Source organism: Nannospalax galili, unplaced genomic scaffold, assembly GCF_000622305.1.
Source record: "Nannospalax galili isolate Female #2095 unplaced genomic scaffold, S.galili_v1.0 scaffold547, whole genome shotgun sequence".
NCBI lineage: Eukaryota > Metazoa > Chordata > Mammalia > Rodentia > Spalacidae > Nannospalax > Nannospalax galili.
This window is the reverse complement of record NW_008355824.1, coordinates 725,219-750,894: the sequence shown is the minus strand read 5'-3', so window position 1 is coordinate 750,894 and position 25,676 is coordinate 725,219. Positions and strand designations below refer to the sequence as shown.

The 25,676-nt window shown below is 37.5% G+C and overlaps 1 protein-coding gene and 1 pseudogene across 1 annotated transcript in view; one reads left to right on the top strand and one right to left on the bottom strand.

Annotated features, from left to right (window-relative positions):
* The window catches only part of Uba6 (ubiquitin like modifier activating enzyme 6), a 102,883-nt gene that overhangs the window by 48,125 nt on the left and 29,082 nt on the right, over positions 1-25,676 (bottom strand). The window contains exons 8-12 of the mRNA XM_008853825.3: positions 16,203-16,325; positions 7,485-7,608; positions 4,357-4,460; positions 3,018-3,080; positions 2,070-2,146 (exon numbers count right to left, since the gene is read on the bottom strand). Of these exons, the coding sequence (XP_008852047.1) occupies positions 2,070-2,146; positions 3,018-3,080; positions 4,357-4,460; positions 7,485-7,608; positions 16,203-16,325 (491 nt within the window). The remainder of the gene's footprint in view (positions 1-2,069; positions 2,147-3,017; positions 3,081-4,356; positions 4,461-7,484; positions 7,609-16,202; positions 16,326-25,676) is intronic.
* On the top strand, positions 24-1,019 carry LOC103750664 (annotated as a pseudogene).

Here is a 25,676-nt window from a genome sequence, read left to right as displayed (position 1 = left end):
GCGGCGGCCTGGCCAGCCGCAGGCGCACCACTGCTGCCTGGTGTTGGGAGCCCATGGCCTTCCTGGCCTAGCAGCCTGCGACCAGCCCAGGCCGCCGCCCCCGCTCTTCTCTGGACAGAGGCCCGCCGCCGCTGCAGGAGAGCTAACGACCTGGAGAAAGAGTGTGGAAAATGCAAAACAACGAAATTAACCTGCCAAATATTTCTCAGAGTTGGAAAAAAGTATCTTGCTGGCTTTAGTAGAAAAGTACAAATATGTCCTGGAGTGCAAGGAGAGTGATGCACGAATTATCAACCTCAAGCAGTGAACCTGGCAAGCGCTGGCCCAGGAGCACAACTCTCAGCCTAGTGTGTTGCTGCCCAGATCTCAAATAGCTGAAGAAGTGCTAGGAGAACATCAAGGCTCAGACCAAAATAATAATGGCCCATGAGAGGACGGAGAAGGTGAAGCAGAGCGGGAGCCCACTGCTGAGTACCCATGTCCTTGGGGAGGAAAAGATCAGCAGCATGCTGCCTGAACCAGCTCTACTTCCTGCAGAGTCCTCCCGAGGAGGAGCCCGAATACCACCCTGACGCTGCTGCCCAAGAATCTTTTGCTGTTTCAAATAGAGAACTGTGTGATGATGAGAAAGAGTTCATCCATTTCCCGGTATGTGAGGGACCTCGCAACCTGAACTTTCATGTTCAGCTGTCAGAATAACAGCCAATAAAAACTACAGGAGCAAAACTCCTCAGGAAGGTGCTTTAAAAGAGATGCACGAGGAAGAGCATCACCAACAGATGTCCATCTTACAGCTGCGGCCGATTCAAATGAATGAGGTGCATGTGGCAAAAATCCAGCAGATAGAGCCTGAGTGTGAGATGGCAGAAGAGGAACACAGGGTAAAAATGGAAGTTCTCAATATAAAGAAGATGTATTGGGAAAGAAAACTACAAACTTTTACAAAGGAATGACGTGTTTCTTCATTTAACAGGCCCTTTCCCAATTCACCCTGCGACTTGGGGATCGCTCCCATGTAATTTGTTGGCAAAGAAAGTCTGGACCATGAACTTTGTGGTCAGTAACCCGTAACAGAGCTACAACTAGGAAATAGAGTGGTAGTAGTCAAGTTATTTAAGAGTACTTCAGGTAAAAGAGCTGCACCTTGTGTACCCTTTAAGGCAAAGAAGCTGTTATAGTCTTCTGAAAATTATCACTGAGTGCTATAATTCTGAATGTAATGTCTCTTAGAATTCATACAAGAAAAAAAATACATGAAATTTGTAAAAATTCAATAAAAAAAGGAAAAATAATATCAAGGATGTTTGGGAACACAAATGTGACTCTAGGCCTTTCCCTTTCTCTCTCTCTCTCTCTCTCTTTCTCTCTCTCTCCATCCAACCATCCATCCATCCATCCATCCATCCATCTATCTAAAATAGAGTATATGAAACAGGATGGGGACTAATAAGGGGGAATGCAGATAGGGTAGATCTAAATATGATCAAAAAATTTTATATGAAATTCATACAAATTCAATAAAAGGAAAAATACCTCCACTTCAATTTTCTGAATTTCCACAAATAGGTTATATTTTAAATTAAAATGTCACACATATATTACACATATATGTAAAAGAATGGAAAATTTTGCTAGCAATGCAGTATCATGTGTTTTGCTGATATAAGTAGCTGGCTTATAAATACATTACTTCAAAATCATGGTCACCTAAGACGCATGTAAAATTTAGATTTAAATACACAAGGCAAAAACTTTGCAAGTTCTGATTTAGGTTAGAAGGAAAAATGTTATCACAGATTAATAGTTCACTAGTCAGCAGAGGTTTTCATTTTAGAAGTTGTACTTAGGTTTTGAATATGAAACTATCCATTTATTATGATTCCGTTCCTATAAACTGATCTTTTCACTCCTATCAATAATCTCAAAACTCATAATAAATGTTTATGCAATTTGGCATATTTATTAGTAATATGGTTATGGGAGACTTAGTTATTAGTTTCTTAAATCTATTATTTTTGAAATACTGCTTTTATTAAAGAGAATAGTTATTTTAAAACAAAAAGTATTACCTGATATTTGGCTTACGATTATAGTTTTCCCAAAACTGGTCCAAGGCAAGCATAGCTGCATGAATCTGTAAAGGTGCCTATTTAAGAACATGAAAAACTGGTCAACATTTGTTATGTGCTTACTATGTACTAAGTTTTTCAACTATCATTTAATTTCATTCTCACAATAAACACATGAGTATAATACTATGCCCTCAGAGAACTAAAATGATTTGACTTTAAAGTCATAAATGTATTAAAAGGAGTATTTCCAAATCTCAACTCTAAGTTACGTGACTAGTGTTTGCTAGGTTATTCATTTGAAAATTAACGGCAGTATTAGCTAAATACCAGTAACAAAACATTTGTATGAGATAATTTAGGTTTTGTCCTTATTGGTATTTATAATGTTGGAAATATTAATTTCTTACCAGAAACACATTTTTTGCTAAAAAAAAATCATATCCAGTGATGTAAAAAGTAGAATACAGCATATGGTTAAGGCTGTTATTTTTTGTACTACATAAAAATTCTGGGGTTGGTGAGTTGGCTCAGCAGGTAAAGGTGCTTGCTACAAAGCTTGGTGACCTGAGTTTGACCTCTGACCTCCACATACAAGCTGTGGTATCACTCGCACACAACACGCATATGTGTACACAAAATTAATACGTAAACATGTAATGAAAGTCTGCATGGCTAAGAAAAATCTTTTAATAACATACTGTTATTAAAATTTTTAATTATCGAAGCTGACAAATCACTATAAAATAAAACTATTTTAATTGAACATCTCTTTCATGATACAAATTCCCATTTTAAATCTCAGTCATTTTTAGACATGAGTATAGCCTTTATTAAGAAAATCTGACAACAGGATTACTCCATTCCTCTTTATCTTTACAATCACTTACCAATTCCCATCCCCTACTCTGTTGCCTCTTTCAAGAAACCTGCAAAGTGTTTACTTACCTCAGGTTTGCTAAAATCCGCAGTAAGGCACTTTGGATGTTTTATCTGCCTCTCCAATGTTTCCTAAAAGAAAAAAACATTATTCACAAGTGAGTGATTATTTGGCAAGATATACTATTACATGCATAGTAAAAACAATGGACCTTTCCCCAAGAATGAAAATCAGTAAGGTTGGACAGATTTGTGGCAACCACACTGTGAAGTTCACAGTGACTGTTTATTTACATCTCATTTTGTACTGAAAACAGTTTTTCCACATAGCAAACTTCAGAAGAATTAGTGAAAACATCACTTACTCCTAAAACTTTGTCTTAAAGCAAAAGTTACCACATTTCTTTTGCTATCATCAAATAATTGAGATGTATGCCTGATAAATCCAAGTTAAAATCTTGTATGTAGTTGTGGAACAAACAATATGAAGGTAAAACAACGAAAAATCTAAAAAACGGTAATTTCCTAAATACCACCCCATATGAATTATTTGCGATGCAGACTATTCATTTAATTCAGGTACAGGGCAAGAGAAAGTACACAGCAGATCTGATTAGCTGTCCTATTTGAACTGCCTTAACTTTGGCTTGAACAAAGCCTTGAAGAAGACTACAGTTGTTTTCTTTATTGATGGAAAAAACCAAACCAAACAAAAAACAATGACATTAAAATTCCCTAAAACCCACAATACCACCACCCTTAGTTCCAGTATGGAAGCAGTCTCTATACATGTTCTTTATTCAGCAGCATATGGTTTTCTTTTTCACTGGGAAGAGCTAAAGGGGATTACTTTACATTTCAAATACCTGGCTACAGCACAAATTAAAATAACAAAACACAAATTAACCATTAAAAACCTTTTTTTGTTGTTAAAAATTAAGTAACAAAGCAAAAAAGGCCTTTCTTACAACTTGTGACTTGCATTCATCTTATCTCTTGTCTTAGGAAGTAAATAGTGTGAAGTAAGTAGTTTCACTATACTTAAGAAATAAGTAGTTTCACTATTTGGGAGGGGACAGCTTTCAATCATACATGTGGTATTCTAGTTATAAAATGTGTAAGTTTATGTATGTACTTAAGGAACTGAACCCGGCCAGGGCCTTGCATATACTAAGGAAATATTCGCTAACTGAGCCATACATAGCTCCAGGCCCATAAATTATTTTTCATTTTCAGAGATTTGGATTATTCCTAAATTAATTTCATTTTCTTCAAAGTGGGTATAATTAAAATAATAAAAACAAAGACATCAGACTTTATGCTAACTGTTGGGATAAGTGGGTACTTCACTCTTTTGGGTTATTTTTCTGTAAGAATTTTTTTTTTTTAACAGACAAAAAATACTTACAAAGCAAAATGTTTTAGGAGTCTTAATTTGTACAGCTATGCCTCCATGTAAATATGGATTCAGTTCTGTAGTATCACCAATGCTAAAAGAAAAGGGTGATATCACTACAAGAAAAGAAAGAAATCCATTATACATGGAAATAGATATGAAGACAGTATCACAAAGATATTAATTTTCCTCTATTTATAAACCTAAGATTCTAATACATTTTTTTTTCTTTTTATAGTGAGGGTGATCTGTGGGGAGTTATACCAAGAATTTTTTCCAGTGTGAGTTTTAGACAAAAGGAGAAGATCACAGAATTCAGAAATACAGTCAAGTACACAGACAAAATAACGGCCCCAAATAAAGGTAGTATACTTCAAACTAATGAAGAAAAATTGATATTATTCATCTTTGGGAAACAAAATCACCAGGGAAAATATTCCCTGTAGATAAGAATTGAAAAAAAATATATATAAAGCACAGGAGAAAAATTATAAATAGCTTTAAAACTTAAGATATACAATTTCATTTATAATATGAAAAGGTCTTATGCTCTGGTAATCTTTCCATCCATATCATGAATTATTATATAACTACAAAAATAATCTGCAATTAACAATGCAAAAAGATCAGCAAGACATTTTATTTAATGAAGGGGCAAGGACAGTGCCATGAAAATATGCTACCTTCTGTGTAAGGAAACATAAGGAAACTCTGAAATGATATAAAATAAACCTGTGGTAGGTGGGTGAAGCTGAGGCGGGAGGAACAGCCAAGGACATGCAAGAAAATTTTTACTGTCAATTTACTACATTTTTGAACCATTTAATCATTAAAACAAATTAACTTAAATACTAAGCCCCTCAATAGTTACCACAAGTTTATAATACTTAATATATGAATCAGTAGTCAACAGTAATATATTAAGCACAAAAAGTAAGCAGATATCCAGCTTATTTGTCCTTTCTCTGGAGAAAGGAAGAAGTCTAAAATGGGACTCAATTCTAACCCTACTTAAGGGCATGTGTATGTATACATAAATATATTCATATAATACTATATGAAAAAAATATATATATATACACACACGCACACCTATTTCTAGAATAAGCATGCATTGTTTTAGCATTTTAACAATGTTTTTCCTATCAACAAAAGTATCTTAAGACAGTAAGCACCAACTCAGTAAATGTTTTTAAAAAAGAGCTTTAGAAACAACAGCTCTATTTAAATATCTTTTATACCCAAATAATTTTTTGGCAATAATGTGGGTTTTTAAAAATCTTCATTCTTTGAAATCAGGTAGCTTCTTCCTATATAGATAGCTCTAACAATCTGATCTATCACCCCAATCCGTTACTACAAGGTTCCCAAAGTAAACAATGGTAATACCAAATGACTAACTTGGTCAATTTTCACAAGATACATTCATTAATATTATGATCTGAACCTGTATATCTTAAGATACGTGTACTCAAATGCAATCGAAATTTTTGTATAGCAAAAGACACTATCAGCAGAGTGAAGAGATAGCCTACAGAATGGAAGAAAGTATCTGCCAGCTATATTTCACACAAGGGACTAATATCTACAATATACAAAGAATTGTGAATTAAAAAAACATCACAAGACTGTTACTCAGGAAATGGATCAATTAACTGAATAGTTTTCAAAAGAAGCAAAAACAGCAATAAAAATTTTAAAAAGCATTCAGCATCTTTAGCCACCAAGGAAACGCAAATTAAAACTACTGAGATTCTCATCCCAGTCACTACGGCTATCATCAAGAAAACAAATGCTGACAAATGCTGGTGAGGTTGTGGGGAAGAATTCTTATTCATTATTGGTAGACATGTAGACAGGGGCAGCCACACAAAACTGCATTTTTCAAATGTCTAAGGATAAAAACTGAATTATCATCTTTGTGCATGTATAAATACACCATACCATTTTAAGTTAGGTTGCCTAGCATTATCTTTATCTTTCAAACACTATGTAGATTAATGCTGGTATGAATTCATCTCGAATGGGCCCTACAGAATGCCTGTAATTTTAAAGTCTTTCATTTTTAAAATCAAATATTCTCTTTAGGGCCTGGAGAGTTGGCTTAGTGGTTAAGGGCACTGGCTGCTCTCGCAGAAGACCTGGGTTCAATTCCCAACACATGGCAACTAACTCCAGTTCCAGGAGAATCAGATGCCCTCTTCTGACCTCCTCGGGCACTGCATGACATGGGTGCACTTTCATACATATAGGCAATACACGCATATATGTAAAATAAAAAAATATTTTTTAAAAAAACCAAGTATGGTCTCAAAAGTCTGGCCTTAGCATCTTCCTTCTACTTTGAACAATAATTAGTCCCCTAAAAATTGGGGTGGGAAGAGACTCCTTCAACTTCTTAACCCTGAATTTCAACCTTACAAACTTGCCACTGCTGACAGATAAAACCATTTTTATTCAAGCCACTGAACAAAACACATAGACTATGTACTTAGTATGTCATTGCCAACTCACTCAAGAAGCCTAAATTTACTCATATCTTTTCTCTAAAATCTATATACTATTTCTTCTATTCTGGAAGAAAACTGCCTAATTAGGAATCTTTGTTCACTTACCATTTTTGATAATTAAATGTCTTCCTAAATGTACTCTAAGGTTTGAAATTTCAATTTGCCTTGTCTCAGAGTGTATGTCTTTACTTTCTTCCTTTTCTGGTTTGAGACAGAATTTTACTATATAGCACACATTGACTTGGAACTCAGAATTCTGAGATTATAGGTGTTGTGTTGTCATGTCAGGCCTTATCACAGTGTATTTCTCACAGTTCCTTGAATTCTGTCTCATACTAGAGATTCTCTGCAAAGAACACTCGTTTGTAACATGTTCCCCACCAATGCAGTCTTCAGACACCCTGTCCTCACTGCCGCTGTCAACAAACTGAATAGATTCAATTTAGAGTTGTAAGAATGCTTATCCTCTCTTAACATTATCACTGTTTAATACGTCCTCCTTTGAATGCAATGCTCTGAGGCTATGCTACGAATCAGATCTATCTGAGTTAATGCATTCTGAACAATAAATATAGTATATGATTATAAATGTGATGAAAAGTTATAAAAGAATAAAATACATCAACTTACCAGTTATCTGCTGTATAGATTCATTTAAACCTGTCATTCCATTAATTTCTCGAAATGTTAGGAACTGCCCCGTCTCTAGCTTGTGAGGATGATTTTCAAGACAAGTGACAATACCAGGATTACCCTAAAAATCAGACTAATCTATTAAAAACCAAATCTGTGTATTATATTAGTACAAATTCCAAACCTCACACAAAACATTGTAAAATTCTCAATCAAAAACTCTAAGCCAATTACATTAGTAAAAAAAAAAAAGACACAAAAGAACTGTCATAAAATAATCATCTTATTACTGTATTTTTAAAGAATGCTGAATTATAACTTTGTTGGAGAAATTTCACAAGAAGCTTAAATATTTCATAAAGTCAAAAATTCTTTCAACTTGTAAGACACATTTAAAGTCACTAAATATTTCAAACTGTTTGAAAAAAAAAAAACAACAGCTGGCACATAAAAGATTAGGAGCCTGACTCAGAAAGTTTAATTATAAAAGGCAGATGGAGATTTTTAAAGATAAGAAAATGACAGGTTACAGCTTGCTCATTGTTTAAAATGAAGAAATACACTGTAGCTTATTAGCTTATTTCTTGCACTATTCCATAATGCAGAAGTAGGTAACACTGCAATACAAGAATCCGTATTACTGACATCAGCTTTGCATTTCTGGGTAGCACAGCCACCAGCTTCCTGGGGCCAGCTTCTTTCCTGGGTAAGTTCCTCCAAACACCCACTATGCCTTGACTCCCCCACCCCATCTCTCCTCCTAGCATGGGCACTGGCCCATTTCTTCTCTTGACACCCCAGACATCTGGAGTGCCTTCTTGGCACAGACTCCCCACTGCTTCCAGACCCTTTCCACCCAGACCAACGCAGTTCCTAGGTCTAGTCCCCTGGAGCCCTCTAGGCCTGTTCCCTCCCCTACCTTGCCTTGGCATGCCTGAGACAGGCCCTGGTCCCAGACTAGCCCAGCCCCCAACTTCCTGAGGCCAGCATCTATCCTGGAGGAATCCAGACCTTAGGAGAAAGACTGAGAGCATCTTATCCTCATCCAACTAGGGCCTCTGTAGCAACTCTTGAGCAGCAGGACGAAAGCCGTCTGGCTCCTCCAATATAAAATCAAAGGAGAGAACCTGAAGCCTAGACCAACCAGCTCTTCATGACCAACAAGAAAACCACAAAAGCACAAAAAGTTTATAAAAAAGAAGCAGACCTCAACTCAACAAAGAAAGGCTTGAGTCTCAGGCAAGAATCAGAAACTACAAAAGAAAATTCACATGTCAAAGACACTGCGAAAAAACAATCACATGAAAAACCCAAATAATATAACCCTACCAAGAACCAACAGTCCTGTAGAGGAGTACAATTAGAGCACCCTAAAGATAACACAGGACATGGAATTCAAAAGAACAATTATAAACATGATAAAAGAATTCAGTGAATTTAAAGAACACATAAACAAATCAAAGAACTGAAAGAAGATAGGGATAAGCTTCTGAATGAATTCAGAAAAGAGTTAGAAATATTGAAGAATACTCAGGCTGAAATGAAGAAGGAAGTGAAATACTCAATATGCCAGTTAGAAATGACAGGAGAAAACCTCATCAATAGGATGAATGAAATGGAAAATAGAATATCAAGACTGGAAGACAGGACGAATTAGACCACTCAAGGAAAGATTATGAAAAATTTAAGAAAACACAAGAATGGAATATACAGGAATTGTGTGACACCATAAAAAGACCAAATTCTATAGGCATAGAGGAAGGAGAAGAATCTCAGGATAATGGTATGGACCATATCATCAACACGATTGTATGAGAAAATTTCCCGAAATTAAATAAATACATGCCCATACAAATACAAGAAGCAGATAGAACACCAAATAGACAGGACCAGAAAAGAAACTCCCCATGGCACATCATAGTAAAAACACTACTAAACATAGAGAAGAAAGAGAGAATACTGAAAGCTGCAAAAGCAAAACAAGTCACATACGAAGGAAAACCCATCAGAATCACAGCTAACTTTTCAGTGCAAACTATGAAAGCTAGAAGAGCTTGGATCAAAGTATTCCCAGTTCTAAACGACCACAGATGCCAACCCAATTACTTTACCCAGCCAAAATTTCTATTATAGTCAAAGGGGAAAGAAAAATCTTCCATGACATAAATAAGGTGAAAGAATTCATGTCCACAAAACCAGCCCTTCAGAGATTCCTTGAAGCAATACAAAGAGCTGAAGAAAGAAATGACTATACCCAAGGGGTAATAGAAAGAAACATAATGAAGGTATAACTGGAAAGGACAGTTACACCAAGAATGCAAACAGAAATCAAAACCACAGGAATCAATACACATCTTTCATTAGTAATTTTAAATATGTATGGACTGAACTCCCCAGTCAAAAGACACAGACTAGCTGAATGGATTAAGAAACAAAACCCATCTTTTCTGTTGTCTACAAGAAATCCCATCTCACTTTCAAGGACAGGCACTACCTTAGAGATGAAAGAATAGTAAAAAATATTCTCAGCAAATGGTACCAAGAAAAAAGCAAGAGTTGCAATTCTAGTATCTGACAAAATAGATTTCAAACTAAAACTAATCAGAAGAGATAAAGAGGGCCATTTCATTCTCATCAAAGGAACAACTGACCAAGAAGGTGAACATATGGTCACCAAACTCTGGTGCACCTAACTTCATAAAAACAGTACTACAGGACTTTAAGACCCAGATTAATACCGACTCATTAATAGTAGGGGACTTCAGTACCCCATTGTCACCACTGGATAGGTCAACAGGACAGAGAATCAACACAGAGACATCTGAATTAAACAATACCATACATCAAATGGACCTAACAGACATCTACTGAATATTCTACTCAAGCACCAAAGAATACATTTTTCTATTTAGCGCCCCGTGGAATTTTCTCCAAAACTGACCACATACTGGGGCACAAAACAAGCCTCAACAAATACAAAAAGACTGAAATAATTCCACGCATTCTATCAGACCACAATGCAATAAAGCTTACAATCAACACCGGAAGAAACCTTAGTAACTACATGAACACATGGAGATTAAACAACACACTCCTGAATGATGAATGGGTCAAAGAAAATATTAAGAAAGAAAAGCATTCCTGGAACTAAATGAAAAGGACAATACAACACAACAAAACCTCTGGGACACATTGAAAGCAGTCCTTAGAGGGAAGTTTATAGCTCTAAGTGCCTACATTAAAAAATCAGAAAGTACACAAACAAATGACTTAACACTGCAACTCAAGACACTTGAAAAGCAACAACAAATGAAACCCAAACCCTGCAGACAAAAAGAAATACCAAAAATCAGAGTAGAAATTAATGAAATAGAAACAAAGGAAACAATACAAAGACTCAATGAATCCAAGAGCTGGTTCTTTGAAAACTCAAACATGATTGACAGACCCCTAGCCCAGTTAACCAAAAGAAAGAGCACCTCCAAATCAACAAAATCAGAGATGAAAGGGGAAACATCACAACAGACACCAAAGGGACTACTTTAAAAACCTATATGCTACTATATTTGAAAACCTAAAAGAAATGGACAGGTTATCTAAAAGCATGGGACCCACCAAAACTAAACCAAGAAGAGATAAATAGCTTAAAAAGACCCATAACACATAAGGAAATTGAAACAGCAATACAAAACCTCTGACTAAAGAAAACCCAGGACCAAATGGATTTACAGCAAAATTCTACAGACATTTAAAGAAGACCTATATCCAATACTACTTATTCACAAAAGATAGAAATGGAGGGAGAACTTCCAAATCCCTTCTATGAAGCCAGCATCATTCTAATACCAAAACCAGGTAAAGATACAACCAAAAACGAAAACTATAGACCCATACCCCTAATGAATATAGATGCAAAAATTCGCAACAAAATACTTGCAAACCACATACAAACACACATCAAAAAGATCATCCACCATGATCAAGTCGGCTTTATCCCAGAGATTCAGGGATGGTTCAATATACCTAGGTCAATAAATGTCATAAATCATATAAATGGACTCAAAGACAAGAACCACATGGTCATCTCAATAGATGCAGAGAAGGCCTTTGACAAAATTCAACATGCATTTATGTTCAAAGTCCTAGAGGGAACTGAACTGGAGGGTACATACCTCAACATAACTAAACATAATTAAAGCCATATATAACAAACCCACAGCCAACATCATTCTAAATGGAGAAAAACTGGAAGCATTCCCATTAAACTCAGGAACCAGACAAGACTGTCCACTATCTCCACTTCTCTTTAACATAGTTATATGTTATATAGTTATATACCAATAACATATAACATATAACTATGTTAAAGAGAAGTGGAGATAGTGGACAGCCCTTCCTGGTTCCTGATTTCAATGGGAATGCTTCTTTTGTAAAAAATAAAATATCTCAGAATAAACCTGACCAAAGACATTAAACAGCTCTACAATCAAAATTTTAAGTCTTTAAAGAAAGAGGTTGAGGAAGACATCAGAAGATGGAAGGACTGCCCATGCTCATGGATTGGAAGAATTAATATTGTAAAAATGACCATCTGACCAAAGCCATTTATAGATTCAATGCAATGCCAATCAAATCCCCATGACATTCTTTACAAAATTGGAAAAAAAATTCCTAAGATTCAAATGGAGGCACAAAAGACCTCAGATAGCCAAAGAAACCCTGAGCACTAAGAGCAATGCTGGAGGGATTACTATACAGTTTTTAAACTGTATTACAGAGCTATAGTCATAAAAACAACATGGTACTGGCACAAAAATAGACCCGCAGATCAGTGGAACAAAACTGAAGATCCAAATATGAGTACATGCAATTGCAGCCACCTGATATTTGACAAAGGGGCCAAGAACATTCACTGGAGGAAAGACAGCATGTTCAGCAAATGGTGCTGGCAAAACTGGATCTCCACCTGTGGAAGAATGAAACTAAAACCCTCTCTTTCACCTTGCACAAAAGTCAGCTCCAAATGGATCAAAGACCTCAATGTGAAACCTGAAACTCTGAAACTGTTAGAAGAAAACGTTGGCAAAAACCTACAAGATATAGGTGTAGGAAAGGATTTACTAAACCAGACATCTATTGCTCAGGAAACACGGTCAAGAATCAATAAATGAGACCCCACTAAACTAAAAAGCTTCTGTACATCAAAAGAAGCAACCAAGGAAGTGAAGAGAAACCCACAGAGTGGGAGAAAATCTTCTCCAGAAACACATCGGACAGAGATTTAACATTCAGAATATATAAAGAACTCAAAAAAACAAACAAAGAATCAAGAACCCAAAGAGAATCAAAGAATCAAGAATCAAAGAATCAAGTAACCCAATTAAAAGATGGGCTAAGGAGCGGAACAGAGAGTTCTCAAAAGATGAAATAAAGATGGCTAAGAAGCATCTTAGAAGGTGTTCAACATCATTAGTAATTAGGGAAATGCTAATTAAAACCACTTTAAGATTTCATCTTACTCCAGGCAGACTGGCTAAGATAGTGTTAGTTTGTTTCTTCATTGCTGTGACAAAATACTCTGACCACTACCAACTTGGGGAGGAAAGGGTTTATTTATCTTACATCTCCCAGGTCACAGTTCATCATGAAGCCCAAGGTAGGAACTCAGGGCAGGAACCTGGAGGCAGGAGCTGGAGCACAGGCCATGGAGGAATGCTGCTTACTGGCTTGCTCCCCTGGCCCCTGCTCAGCCTGCTTTCTTATGCTACATAGGCCCACCTGCCCAGGGGTGGCACCACCCACAGTGGGCAGGGCCCTCCCACACCACTCATCAAGAAGATGCCCCTTAGAAATGGCCACAGGCCAGTCCAATAGAGACAATTCCCCAACTGAGGCTCCCTCAACCCAGGTGTGTCAAGTTGACACTAAAGCTATCCAGCACAAAGATCAAGAGAACAAATGATACCAAATGGTGGAGAGGATGTGGGGAAAGGGGACCGCCTTTCCACTACTGGTGGATTGCAAACTCCTATAGAAAGCAGTGAGGAGAACTCTTAAAAAACTACAAATGAACCTATTGACCCAGTTATACCATTTGACCCAGTTACCCAAAGAATTCATCCTATTGAGAGACAGTTGTACACCCATGTTTGTTGCTGCTCTTTTCACAATAGCTAAGAGATGGAACCAATCTAGGTCTCCCTCAACTGATGAGTGGATAATGAAAATGTGGTTCATTTATAAGATGGAGTTCTACTTAGCAGTAAAGAGTCAAATTTGCAGGTAAATGGATGGAACAGAAACTGTTATACTAAGTGAAGTAACACAGACTTAGAAAAACAATGTATGTTCTCCCTCTTATATGGATCCTAGCACCAAATCTCTATAAATGAGTATGTATTCAGACATAACTATAGAAACCAGGATAATGAAAAGGAACCAGGGAGGTAAAGGAAAAGAATCTGAAAAAGAAGAACAGTAGAAAATAGGTGTTAATAAGGGAGGTATGGATAAAAATGGGGTTATTTTAATGGGAGGGTGGAGGGAGGGTTATACAAGAACTGTGATAAAGTGAAAGGAGAAGCTCAAAAGAGGAGACCACAGGAGAAGGGTGTTATTAAGGGAGAAATGAAAAAATGGAGAAACCATGGTGGAAGGGTTACACAATGAAAGAGATAAATAATGCCTAGCTAGTTTTATTAAAAACAGAGGGAACCATATTAGTCTAACAACCTGACAAATTGTACATACAACTAGCTCAAGGTACATAATATATGTCTAATCAAGGTTTATAAAAGAATGTTTGGTTTTTGCCCAAGCTTTATCTATGTAGTGCATGGTAATTAAAAGTACCAGACTGGTGGAACTAACCTTCTTGGATGTTCAACAGCCATACTTTGAGGCCTATACTAAACTGGTCAAAGGGACTTAAAGGACACTTTTTGTTCCTTGCTCTCCAAGGTCGACTATGTTCCAGGGGACTATGAAGCATATCTCAAAATGATCTGTAACTATGGTTGGTCACCTGTCCTTTTGATCAAGGAGGCCGTGGAGACCCCACGAGATGGACTTGAACCAGTGTCCAGTCTACAAAGATGAGGGTCAACACAGAGGAAACATTTCCTCCATGCTTCCAAGTGAAGCTAGCCAAATTTGAGTAGGACCTTTGACTTATCTTCACATAGATGGAACTGGTAAAAGAATGGAGCCAGGGGCTCCTCCCAAGCCCATGTGACCCCTGAAGAACAGATCCTCAAACGACCTTAAAGGTAAATATAAATTGGTTAATCTGGGCCAACTGTACTGTCTTAAACACCCAAAAGGAAAGTATAACCCAAGAATAAAGTCATCGTATAATTCTTTCAGAGTCCACATGTATCGCTAAAGGCTACATAACAAGAAACAATGCCAGATAGGAGATATCTTCCTTTGATTTATGGGCCAGGGTGGCCCAAGAGACTAGAAATGGTAAAATGAACAGTATAACCCAATCTTATCTAAAGGAATGTTGGCAACTGATTGCTGCTAGCTGAGGAAGAGATGATCTTCCTAAAACAAGGAACTCTAGATAGGCTGATTAGATTTAGAGGATGGACTAGCACTGGGTAACAGCTGGGGGCACTGATAACACTGTGGACAGTAACAGGAATGACAGAGCATGTGGGCTCCAGTGGGGGGTAGAGGGGAGGCTATGGGAGGGTGCCATTTGAAATGTGCATATAAAGATGAATAAGATGGTTTGGGATGTTCTGTATGAAATACACATACACAAAAAAATCAATTAAAAAATACTTTCAAATAAAACAAAAAAGAATCCGTATTATTTAAGAGCTTATTCTAACATATGCTATTCTTAGGGAGAAGCTACAACCAATTATAGAAAGCTAAAGGTTAATTAAAGCATTACTGAAAGAATAATTCAAGTGGAACAACACATTCACTAAGCAGAAAGATACACAAATGATTTTCAATGACCTTTCCTTAAAAAGGGCTAGAAAATGCAATATTAAAATAAAGCATAAAGTTAGAAGCACAAATACTATTTTGACAAAATATATTATTATTCCTTTGCATTTTGCTTCTTTGGGACTTTAAATTACAAAGAATACATAGAAAATAAATTTCTTAGGCTAAAAATAAAGTATTAAAGTGATATAATAAACATTTCCACAGTCATTTTAGAGAACAAAAATTAACTTTACATGAAACCAAGCAAATGTGGTTAAAAATTTACTTTCGATATTTAGGTTAATTCTTAAAAATGTTCTGTTTTATAATTATTATTTTAGAAATAGAACAGATTAGAAAACCTCTTGTCTGCTTAAGTGTGACTTTTAAAAATAACTGGGTCAGGTGATTTATGACATATTTATTGAATCCATGACCAGACACAGTAAACAGTCTAGTAAATGCTGAATTATAACTCATGTCCCATAGATACATGGCATAGAATAAAAATTAAAATTTATAAGAAGAAGAAATTGTTTTGTCAAGTAATAAATAATATTAGTGGTTATCTAAACAGATTTAACACTATTCCAATTTGAAGTTAAGTCAGCATAATGTAGTCAAAGCAATTAATAAAGTATGTCCTCATTATCTTAGAAAACCACAAATGAAAAAAGTTCATTATGCAGCATTCTATTGATACCAGCTTTTGGAAATAGCATTTTTATCAACTCTTAACAATTTAAAAATTCATTACTATAATCATACCTGTGTTATGTTTGAAATGAAAATTTCTTTTGGTTCTTCTCCAGTTGTATCCAAAACCTCAAATTCATCACCAAAATCACAAAACAACCGTGACCAAATTCCATGTACATCTGCACTAATGAACTGAAAAAGTAAAAAATGAGTTTTATTTATGTGAAGAAAAAAAAGCTCAACTAAATTTTCCTAGGTCATTTCATAATAAACAATTAAGTATAGCATTTGAAATGTAAAGTTAGTCACGTACAGGATAAATTGCCAATAGATTCGTTTAGGAATCAAGGAATTTGACATTTGTTGAATATGGATATGTGGCACAATAAAATTAGAGGTATTATTAATGTATCACTATTATACATTGTACGACTGTTTAACAAAAATTCTAGCTTTGTCATAAATTTCAAGCACAACTATTAAGAAAGAGTTACCTTCGTTTAATAGTCTGGGAATGAACTCATACTATTTAAGAGAAACAGAAATGAGTGTACATTCACAAAAAGCAAGGGAGGTACTGGGAATTAGAACAGGTCTTTAAGCTGGGAATAGCCTATTTTAAAAAAAGCTGAGGACCTGACTAAACCATGAAAGGCAAACAGGAGATTCTTTAACACACCTGGAAATGCTTTATTAAAGGTAATTTATATAATCAATGCATTGTTTACATCCCAAGACTCTGTAAAGAGATTGAGTGCTTAAAGCTATTTCTACAGGTACTACAAAACCTTGTACCATTCTATAGCATATCCAATCCAGAATATTATTTTTCAAACAAAACTAAAGCATAGTGATAACTTACAACTGCTATTATATAAAAAGTATGGCATTTTATTAGAATACAATCTCCCATATGATCCTGTATTGCTCTTATTGATAAAAACGATTACATATAATTTTCTTTTTGAGAAATAGACCTAAGAAGAAATTTAGAAGCTTTGTTTTTGTTTGTTTGGGTTTTTTTTTGTTTTTGTCTTTTTGTTATTTTCGAGACAGGGTCACCTTGCAGCCCCAGCTCACTTGAAACTCGCTACATAGACTAGGCTAGCCTTGAACTCAAGAGATCCACCTGCCTCTTCCTCCCGAGTACTGGGATTAAAGGTATGTGCCACCATGTCTGGTGAAGCTTTGTTGTTGTATAGAAGCTACAAATTCCAGGAGAATTAATTTTCTTCCCAAACAACTCAGTAGTATAGACAGGTACACCAATTATACACAAATTTTAGTTTATAATTTAGCATAATTATTTGGTAAAACACTTGTTTCTTCAAGTATATTTACTGACTATTGTGTGATAGTCATCTTACACTGTGAACCACTGTATGAATGTTGTACAGAATATAAATATGAATGATTTTATTCCAGTGTCTATCTCAAAGGAACAAGTGGTGTTTTCTTTCTTCCAAAGAAATAAATGATGGATTCAAACAAAAGATGTATAGTAATATATACAAGGGAATAATTATAATTTGTTCACCTAAAAAACCTTTATCCACTGTTACCACCAAGAATGTAATTATGTTGGACAAAAATATGAATTGATGACTCTTTTAAAACTCACAATATTCATTCATAAGTTCTATTAGCCTTTAAACAAAACAAAGCAAAACAAACATTAATAAGCTCAACAATTTTTCATCTTCATACCCTTTTCCACTGATGGGACCAGCATCTCCCACCTGGACTACTGCAATAATTCTAAGTGGCCTAGCTGCTTCTGCTCTACTTGTAATCTAAAATTTCACTTTCTTTGTGGTTGTTTTTCAGAACTACTTCATAGAGTTGAAAATGTTTGAGAACCCTAAGGGCTCTGGTTTATGTTATACCTATTGATATTTACCAAGTTAGAAATTAAAATAGAAAAAAATTGGAAAATACATGAATACACAATCATATTGCATTAGTTGTCAGATCAATGACACTACCACACAACATATTGATTCTGGGTAGATTTATTGTGTCATAAGAGATCCAGAATAAAAGACAGCATCTTTTATAAATATAAAAATAGTTTAACAGTGCTGACCCTCCAAAATATGTTCAGAATCAGTGTACTCAGACCATTTGTCAAATGAAAACTGCTATTGCAATCCACTCACCATATAGCAAGGTCAAATGATCTTTTAAGGGGAATAATAGGATGGGCTTAATGGGGTGGGGAATGGGAGGGTATGGCAGAAGTAGGGAATAAAAGGAAGGATAACTAACACTAAAGGCCTTTTCAAGACCCATGTGGAAACCTGATATGAAAGCTTCTCTCAACATACATACAAACAGTATGAAGAGTTTACGTGTACCTACTCTATATAATAAGGATTAAATAGTCCTAATAAACACCACAAGCTAGTAAATGCAAAGCCCAGGGCCAGAAATGTACTCCCTTTTTTGGAGTTGTTGAGACCAGAGAGGTCCCAAAGACCCTCAAACAATACCGACTCTGTCACTGCACCTGGTTACCCACCAGAACATGAGAAAAGGTCCTATTGCTAAAGTCATTAAATTAACCTGAGTTGTAGAATAAACAAGGAGAAGTCAAGCTGGTACTGACCTTGACACTACATCTCTGCTGGCTAGCTTTCATAATACTGGAAGGTGCTATGCATGTTACTGACAGAGAAAGGCAATCATCAGCCTTACCCATCTGTGAACTCTGCCAGCTACATAACTGGCTTCACAAAATATAATATGCCCCCTGGTGGAACAGTGGCACAGATATGGGAGTAACCAGCCAACTTCTAATTGGATTTAAGGTCTGCTTCAATATACAGAGTCCATATCTGAAACTGTGATCAGGGCAAGAACCTGTGGCTAAACAAGTCACAGGTCACAGAGAAGAACCTACTACCTATCATTTGCTAAACAGACACAATATTAGACTCATTGTTATACCCGTACATTAGTAAGGTGTGGGAGACAGGCTTGAGCCGAGGGTGAAAGTCTTATTGACAGCCATACAGCAGGACTGAAGCAACATCCCGACAGCTAGAGCCACAAGAAATGCCTTGTGACATTTGCTCCCATTGCCAGATCATGAGACTGATGCCTAGAGCTCACCACTCCCTAATTACCACCCTTGGAATTCCAAATTGCAACACTTAGACATTGCAACAGTCAGGGTCATGTGGTTTTCAGGAATTCAGGCTCTGTAATCTGAAACCCATTATGCTAATAAGGTATCCTACTTGATGTACTGTGATAGGACGCTAAACCTGTTATGCTAATAAGGTATCCTACTTGTTGTGCTGTGATTGGACCACTACCCCTATATAAGCTTGTGCCTTCCTGCAATAAAGTGGATCTATGTCACTGAACCTGGTCTCCTGTGTCTGAATGCGGCTCTGCTGACACAGTCTCCTCACCAGCCCTGGGGTCTGGGACCGGGAAGAAGCAGCGACAACAGAAGGCGGCACCGGGCGAGCAGAAGAGCTGCCTCAGCCCAGGGCGAGCGGAGGAGCAGCCTCAACGCCCATGAGAATGGAGGAGCGGCCGCTGCTGGCGGTGACTGCAGTAAGGCTCTCATCTCTCACCAGAGAAGATTCTTCTTATAGTAGATGGTGATTAACACAGAGACTGACAAATGTCAAAGTGCAGAGAATAACAAACTCTGGTGTGCTTAGTTGTAAATGGGACATCTATATCACACTTTCTCTCAAGGCTTAGGGTTCATTGCAGAAGAGTGGGTGTAAAGATTCTAAGAGCCAGAGGTGGTAGATGAATACAAGGAAACTGTTGTATGGACACCACAGGGTAGTTACACATTTGAACCCACAGTGCTATGACAGCATGCACAGAACTTGAGGAAACCCAAGCCAGACAGGGGCCCAGAATGGCTAGAGGGGCTGGAGGGTGGGCAGCAAGCTCCAGCCCTAGCTATGTAACCATTCGCAACTGATGGATGCTGGGAGAGGGTCAGTCAGTTTTCCTTACTAATACAAGGTCTGATAGGCTGACCAGACTCCAGAGCATGTACCCACACTGAGGAGCACATGGGAAGCATGGAATGGAACTGATAGGCTGTAGAAATAAAAATTAAAAAGGACAGGTAATGGAGGACATGACATGGGGAAGGTAGTGGGGAGAGGGGTTGAATTAATTTTTAAAAAAGAAGAAAAATACTAATAAATTAGTGGTAAAAGAGATGATTCAAGAGGTAGAATACTTGCCTGGCAAGCCCAATCACCTAAGGTCTGAAATCTAGAACTCATATGAAGACTGAAAGAATCAACTCCACAAAGTTTCTTGACCTCTACCCCTGCCTCACCACAATAAATAAAGTTGAAAAAAAAAAAAGAACATAATTGGGCTAGAGAGATTAGTCAGTGGTTTTGTTTTTGTTTTGTTCTTGAGATAGGTCTCACTATATAAGCCTGGCTGACCCAGAACTCACTACAGTCTAGACCAGGCTGACTGTTGAACTCAGAGATTCACCTGAATCTGCCTCCCAAGTCCTGAGATTAAAAGCATGTGCCGCCATGCTCACTGACTTAGCAGTTATGACACTGGCTGCGTTTGCAGAGGACCCAAGTTCAGTTCACACATGGAGGCTAGCAACATTCCTTCACTAGAGTTCCAGAGGATCCATCGCCCTCTTCTGTTCACAGGCACTGCTCACACGATAGACAAATGCTTGCAGACAAGATACTCAAAAACATAAAATAAAAAAAAACTAATTAAATAACATAAATCAGATAAAACCTTAAGTTGATAAATCAGTATCTCTGGGGGCTGGAGGGATGTCTCCACAGTTAAGAGCACTGACTGCTGTTGTAAAGGACTTGGGTTCAGTTCTTAGCACCAATATGGTGGCTAACAACTGTCTGTAGCTACAGGTTCCAGGGGATCCCACGCCCTCTTCTGGCCTCAATGGACACTGCACACATATGGTGCACTTATGCAGGCAGAACATTCATACACATTAAAAAATAAATTAAAAAAATACCAACAAAATAGCAAAAAACACCCTCAGTATCACCAAAGAGCCTTTAGGATAGGGTCTTCCCACTGGGCATGGTGGTGCATGCCTTTAATCCCAGGACTTGAGAGGCAGAGGCAGGCAGATCTCTGTGAGTTCAAGCAGCCTGGTTTACATAAGTGAGTTCCAGGACACTCGGGGCTACAAAGAGACTGACTCAAAAACACCAAAGGGGGAAAAAAAAAAGAGTCCTCCCATTATTTCTCTAGAAGTCAAAATAACTGGTCTTATGTATGCTTATTATTGAAAGACAAGAAATCAAGTGGTATTGTATTAAAATAAAGGCAAAAATGAAAAACATTATAGAGTAATTTGTTGCTAAACTAAATAAATACATATTATTTAATCTCTATTGACAGGAATTTTCATGGCTTATTGTTAATTTAGAGAGTTGTGAGAACGGTATATAGAAACAAAATGTTATCATTTGTTTTTTAAAAAAAGAAAAAGATAAGGTTTTTGTTAGGCATGGTAGAATATGCCTTTAATCTTAGCATACAGGAGGCAGAGCCAGGAGAATCTGTGAGTTCCACGCCAGCTGTGGCTCACAGTGGGAAAAACCAACAAACTGTCAAGAAAAAAAAAGGGGGGGGGATGGGAATAAGGTCCTCCACCATCTTATCTCTTTAAAAAAAAAAAATTCCATTTATCCAGCCACTCTTTCCAGCCAACTGTATATAATTTGACCCTAATCACACATGGCCTCCTGGATTTAAACCTCAAGTCATTCACACATCAGCAACCCCTCAGTTATTTTGGTAAGTAACCTCAGTAAATTCATTGGATCCCCAGTAAACCTTTAATCAAATATTGGCTTGACACTAGAACCTTAAAAGGGAATAAGCATTGCTTAGTATCCCAAAGAAAAGAATTCTCACAACAGATGGAAAATTTATTTGTTTATGTTATTATGTCTCATAATTATTAAAAAAAGAGAATGAGAATGTAAAAGATGTTAAAAGGATATGGGAATGGAGATATTTTCCAAAATAGAAAAAATGGAAAAGTCTAACCAAGTGATGAAGGTCTGTTTAGGTCTGTTATGATATATAAAGGATGAGACAAAAATATACACATAATCATAAAATGTCTATGGTCATAGTTTAGTTTAATGAACAAAATATATATCTAGTCCAGGTTTATCTGAGAATATTTGGTTTTCTAACCAAGCCTTATCTACATAGCACATAATTAAAAGCACTAGACTGGTGGAACTAACCTTATTGGATGTTTAACAGCCATGGTTTGAGGCCTAAACTAATGTGGTCAGAGGGACTTAAAGGACAGCCCTCCAAGGTCAACTAAGTTCCAGGGGACTACAGAACATCTCTCAAAGTGTCCTGTAACTGTGGTGAGTCACCTGTCCTCTTGTTCAGAGAGGCCATGGAGACCCCATCAGATGCACTTGAACCAGTGTCCAGTCTACAGGAAGAGGGTCAACTCAGAGGAAACATCTCATTCATGCTTCCAAGTGAAGCCAGACATGGTTGAGCAGGACCTTTGATGTATCTTCACATAGATGGAACTGGTAAAAGAAAGGAGCCAGGAGCTCCTCCCAAGCCCATGTGACCCGAGGAACAGATCCTCAAATGGCCTTAAGTATAAAAATAAATTGATTTATTTGGGCCACCTGTATGGTCTTAAGCACCCAAAAGGAAAGTATAACCAAAGAGTAAAGACATCGGTATATTTAAGAGATCAAGGGATTACACTTCCCAGACATTAGGCTTAAGTTTGTATAGTAAGTTATTAAGACAATTATTTCTCATTGATGATTTTGTTCCTAACCAGAAAGTGCTGCTCAGATGTAAGACTTCAAATCTTGGTCTCCAATACTGTAGTGCCCACCTGTAGTTAAGGGAGGCAATCAGCTGCTGTTCTAAAATGATGAATAAATTTGTTTTCTCCTCCTATCTAGAAGCCTTTGAGAGGGAACTGACACTGATTCTAACCACTCTAACAGCTATCAAAATACCTGAAAGCAAATCCTGAATCCATCACTCTAGAGTCCAGCCTTGGAAGACAAAAGAAAAAGGAGGAACCCAACAGAGGGATGCTTTTGGAAGCCCTTGTCAAGAAATTCCAATGAACTCTCATATAAACATTTGAAAATTGCCCTGTTCTGACTTTTTTCTACCTCCCTGTCTAGAACTTTAAAGCTAATTATTCTTGCTTTTACTTCTCCTGCACATCTCTTATTCAACATTCAAAGACTTTCTTTTCCCCCTCAAGATAAGGGTTATGCAATTTTGGAGTCTTTTATATAGACCCATTGAAGGGGTACTCCAGTTGCCTCACCCTGCATCCCTGTTCAGCATGGAAGAAGCCAGAGTGGTGTGTCCTGATTCCATATTGGCAATTTGGGTAACCTCTTCAGAGGATGGTGTGATAAGAATAAAAGGTAGGAATTGGCTAGGCAGTTAGTGTAGAAAGATCCCAAAGAAAAGTAGCCAGCTTCTTGGCTAAAACTCCTAATGTCCTTGGGCCTCTTAGCAACATACTCTGTTCCAAAGGCTAAAAATGTCGAAAATATTTGGGAGCTTTTATCTAATCCTTAAAAGATTTTAGGCTTACCTCTGGGGGGGGGGGTAGAGTAGCCAAAAGCCCCATAAAAAATAAATCAAAGAAAGAAAAATTACATTTATTTATTTAATTTGTATGTATGTATATTTATGCGCATGGGTCTGAACCCGCTACTGTGAACAAGTTGGGGTCAGAAGACAACTTGTGGGAATTGGTTCTCCTTCCACCTTTGGTTCCTGGAGACTAAAGTCAAGCCACAGCATTTATTCATTGAGTCATCTTGCTGTCCCTCTGCCTACTTCTCTAAACCTAATCTTGTACTATTTACTTCTCCCAGACTCTTCCCTTTATTCAACTCTAGTTTGGTCTTAGCCTGCATCCTCAGTTGCTCAAATACACCAAGCTAATTTTTCCACTTGTCTAGCCCTCAGCTCTGACTAGTCTTCTTCAGGTGGTTAGCTTACTGGTTCTTTCCCAGTGAAGGCTCTATCAAGCATCTTCAGGGAGGCCTTCCCCGACTTTCTACTCTAACAGAAATGTAACTGGCCCGCCCCTCTATGAGCTGTTGGCCAGAGGGGCCTTAGAGGTCCCCAAAACAATAAAGGCCACTGCCAATGTTGTTGGTTGTATGCCACAAGTGGATGGCAAAATCCTATTGCTCAAGACACTGCATGACGTGAGCTTGGGAGAGGGAGAAATCATGATTAGACTAAGCTGGAAACTCCCTGCCACTGGATGGGTGCCTTTCATAGTGCCAGAAGGTGACATGCAGATGGCTAGGGGAGAACTATCCCCTATAATTCTGCTCACTGACAGACCCCACATGCTGTGCTATCAACATGCCAAAAAAGATGTTCCAGTTAGTGCAATAGTGGCGAGTCTAGTGTATGTACAACCAGCAAATTTTTGGTTGGATATAATGCTCATTCCTAGAGGTGTAACACACAACTGGTACAGTACCAGACCAACTCCGTCACATGGAGAAGCCACTGCAGTTGTTTTCTTAGATGGATGTGATGCTAAAGTACCATCCAAGCATTTGTGTTTATGCCCATAGGTTAAGCTACTGTTTAGATGTTCTTGCTTCTTGCTGTTTGTGTTTTTATAGTAGATGGAATCCCACTGAAATGGGCCAACAGCCCATGGAAAACAGATGATGCAGAGACCTTGAATTTCAGTGCCTTGCCACAATGGGAGGAAGATCATCCCACACCTATCACCCCCTCCAAGGCACAGGGACCTCTCTGTGGAAGAGGTTGGTGGAAAGAATGTGAGAGGCAGAGAAAGGGGTGGAGTGTTAACTGGAAGTGTCCTCTGACCACTATAGCAGCAAGGTATAGTCAAACCTACTTCTCATTAAGGCTCATTAAGGAGTCAAGAGGGTAATCAGTTACCCCTCCCACCCAATCAGTGGATGTTAGCTGCATGTGGGGGAGGGGCTAAGGCTGTATAAGGCAAGAATGCCATGAGGCACCTCTCACTATTTTGTGTGGCTGTCAAGAAGTCACAGGATCTATATCTGAGTGTGGATTTTCCAGCACCCACTCTTCTGTAAATAAAGCCCCACTCTATGCTTTGTTAGCAAGTTCAATAAACTAATTAGGATTTTAAAATAAAGAGAGAGGACAGAGTTAATGGAAACCATTATTCTACCAAAATTGATCCCATGTTGGCAAATCCTTTGGTCTTTGATTTCTTATTCCTATCCCCACCACCCCCTTAAACTTTGTTGTATATATATTTTTATGTAACCTGCTTCAAGTTATTCATGGAAAAATGTGTTAAAAACTGCCTCTCTTTGGAATAATAAAAACCAAAAACCAAAACAAAACTGACTCTCCATCTCTAGAAGCTATTAATTGCCAATAGACCCTCAAATAAGCTGGGACTTCTTGTCTACCTCACCCATCCATGCTGGGTTTTTGTCTTGCTTGGGCTTGCACAGGTATTGTGGATGTAGTCACAAGTGCAGGGATGGTTAAAACATA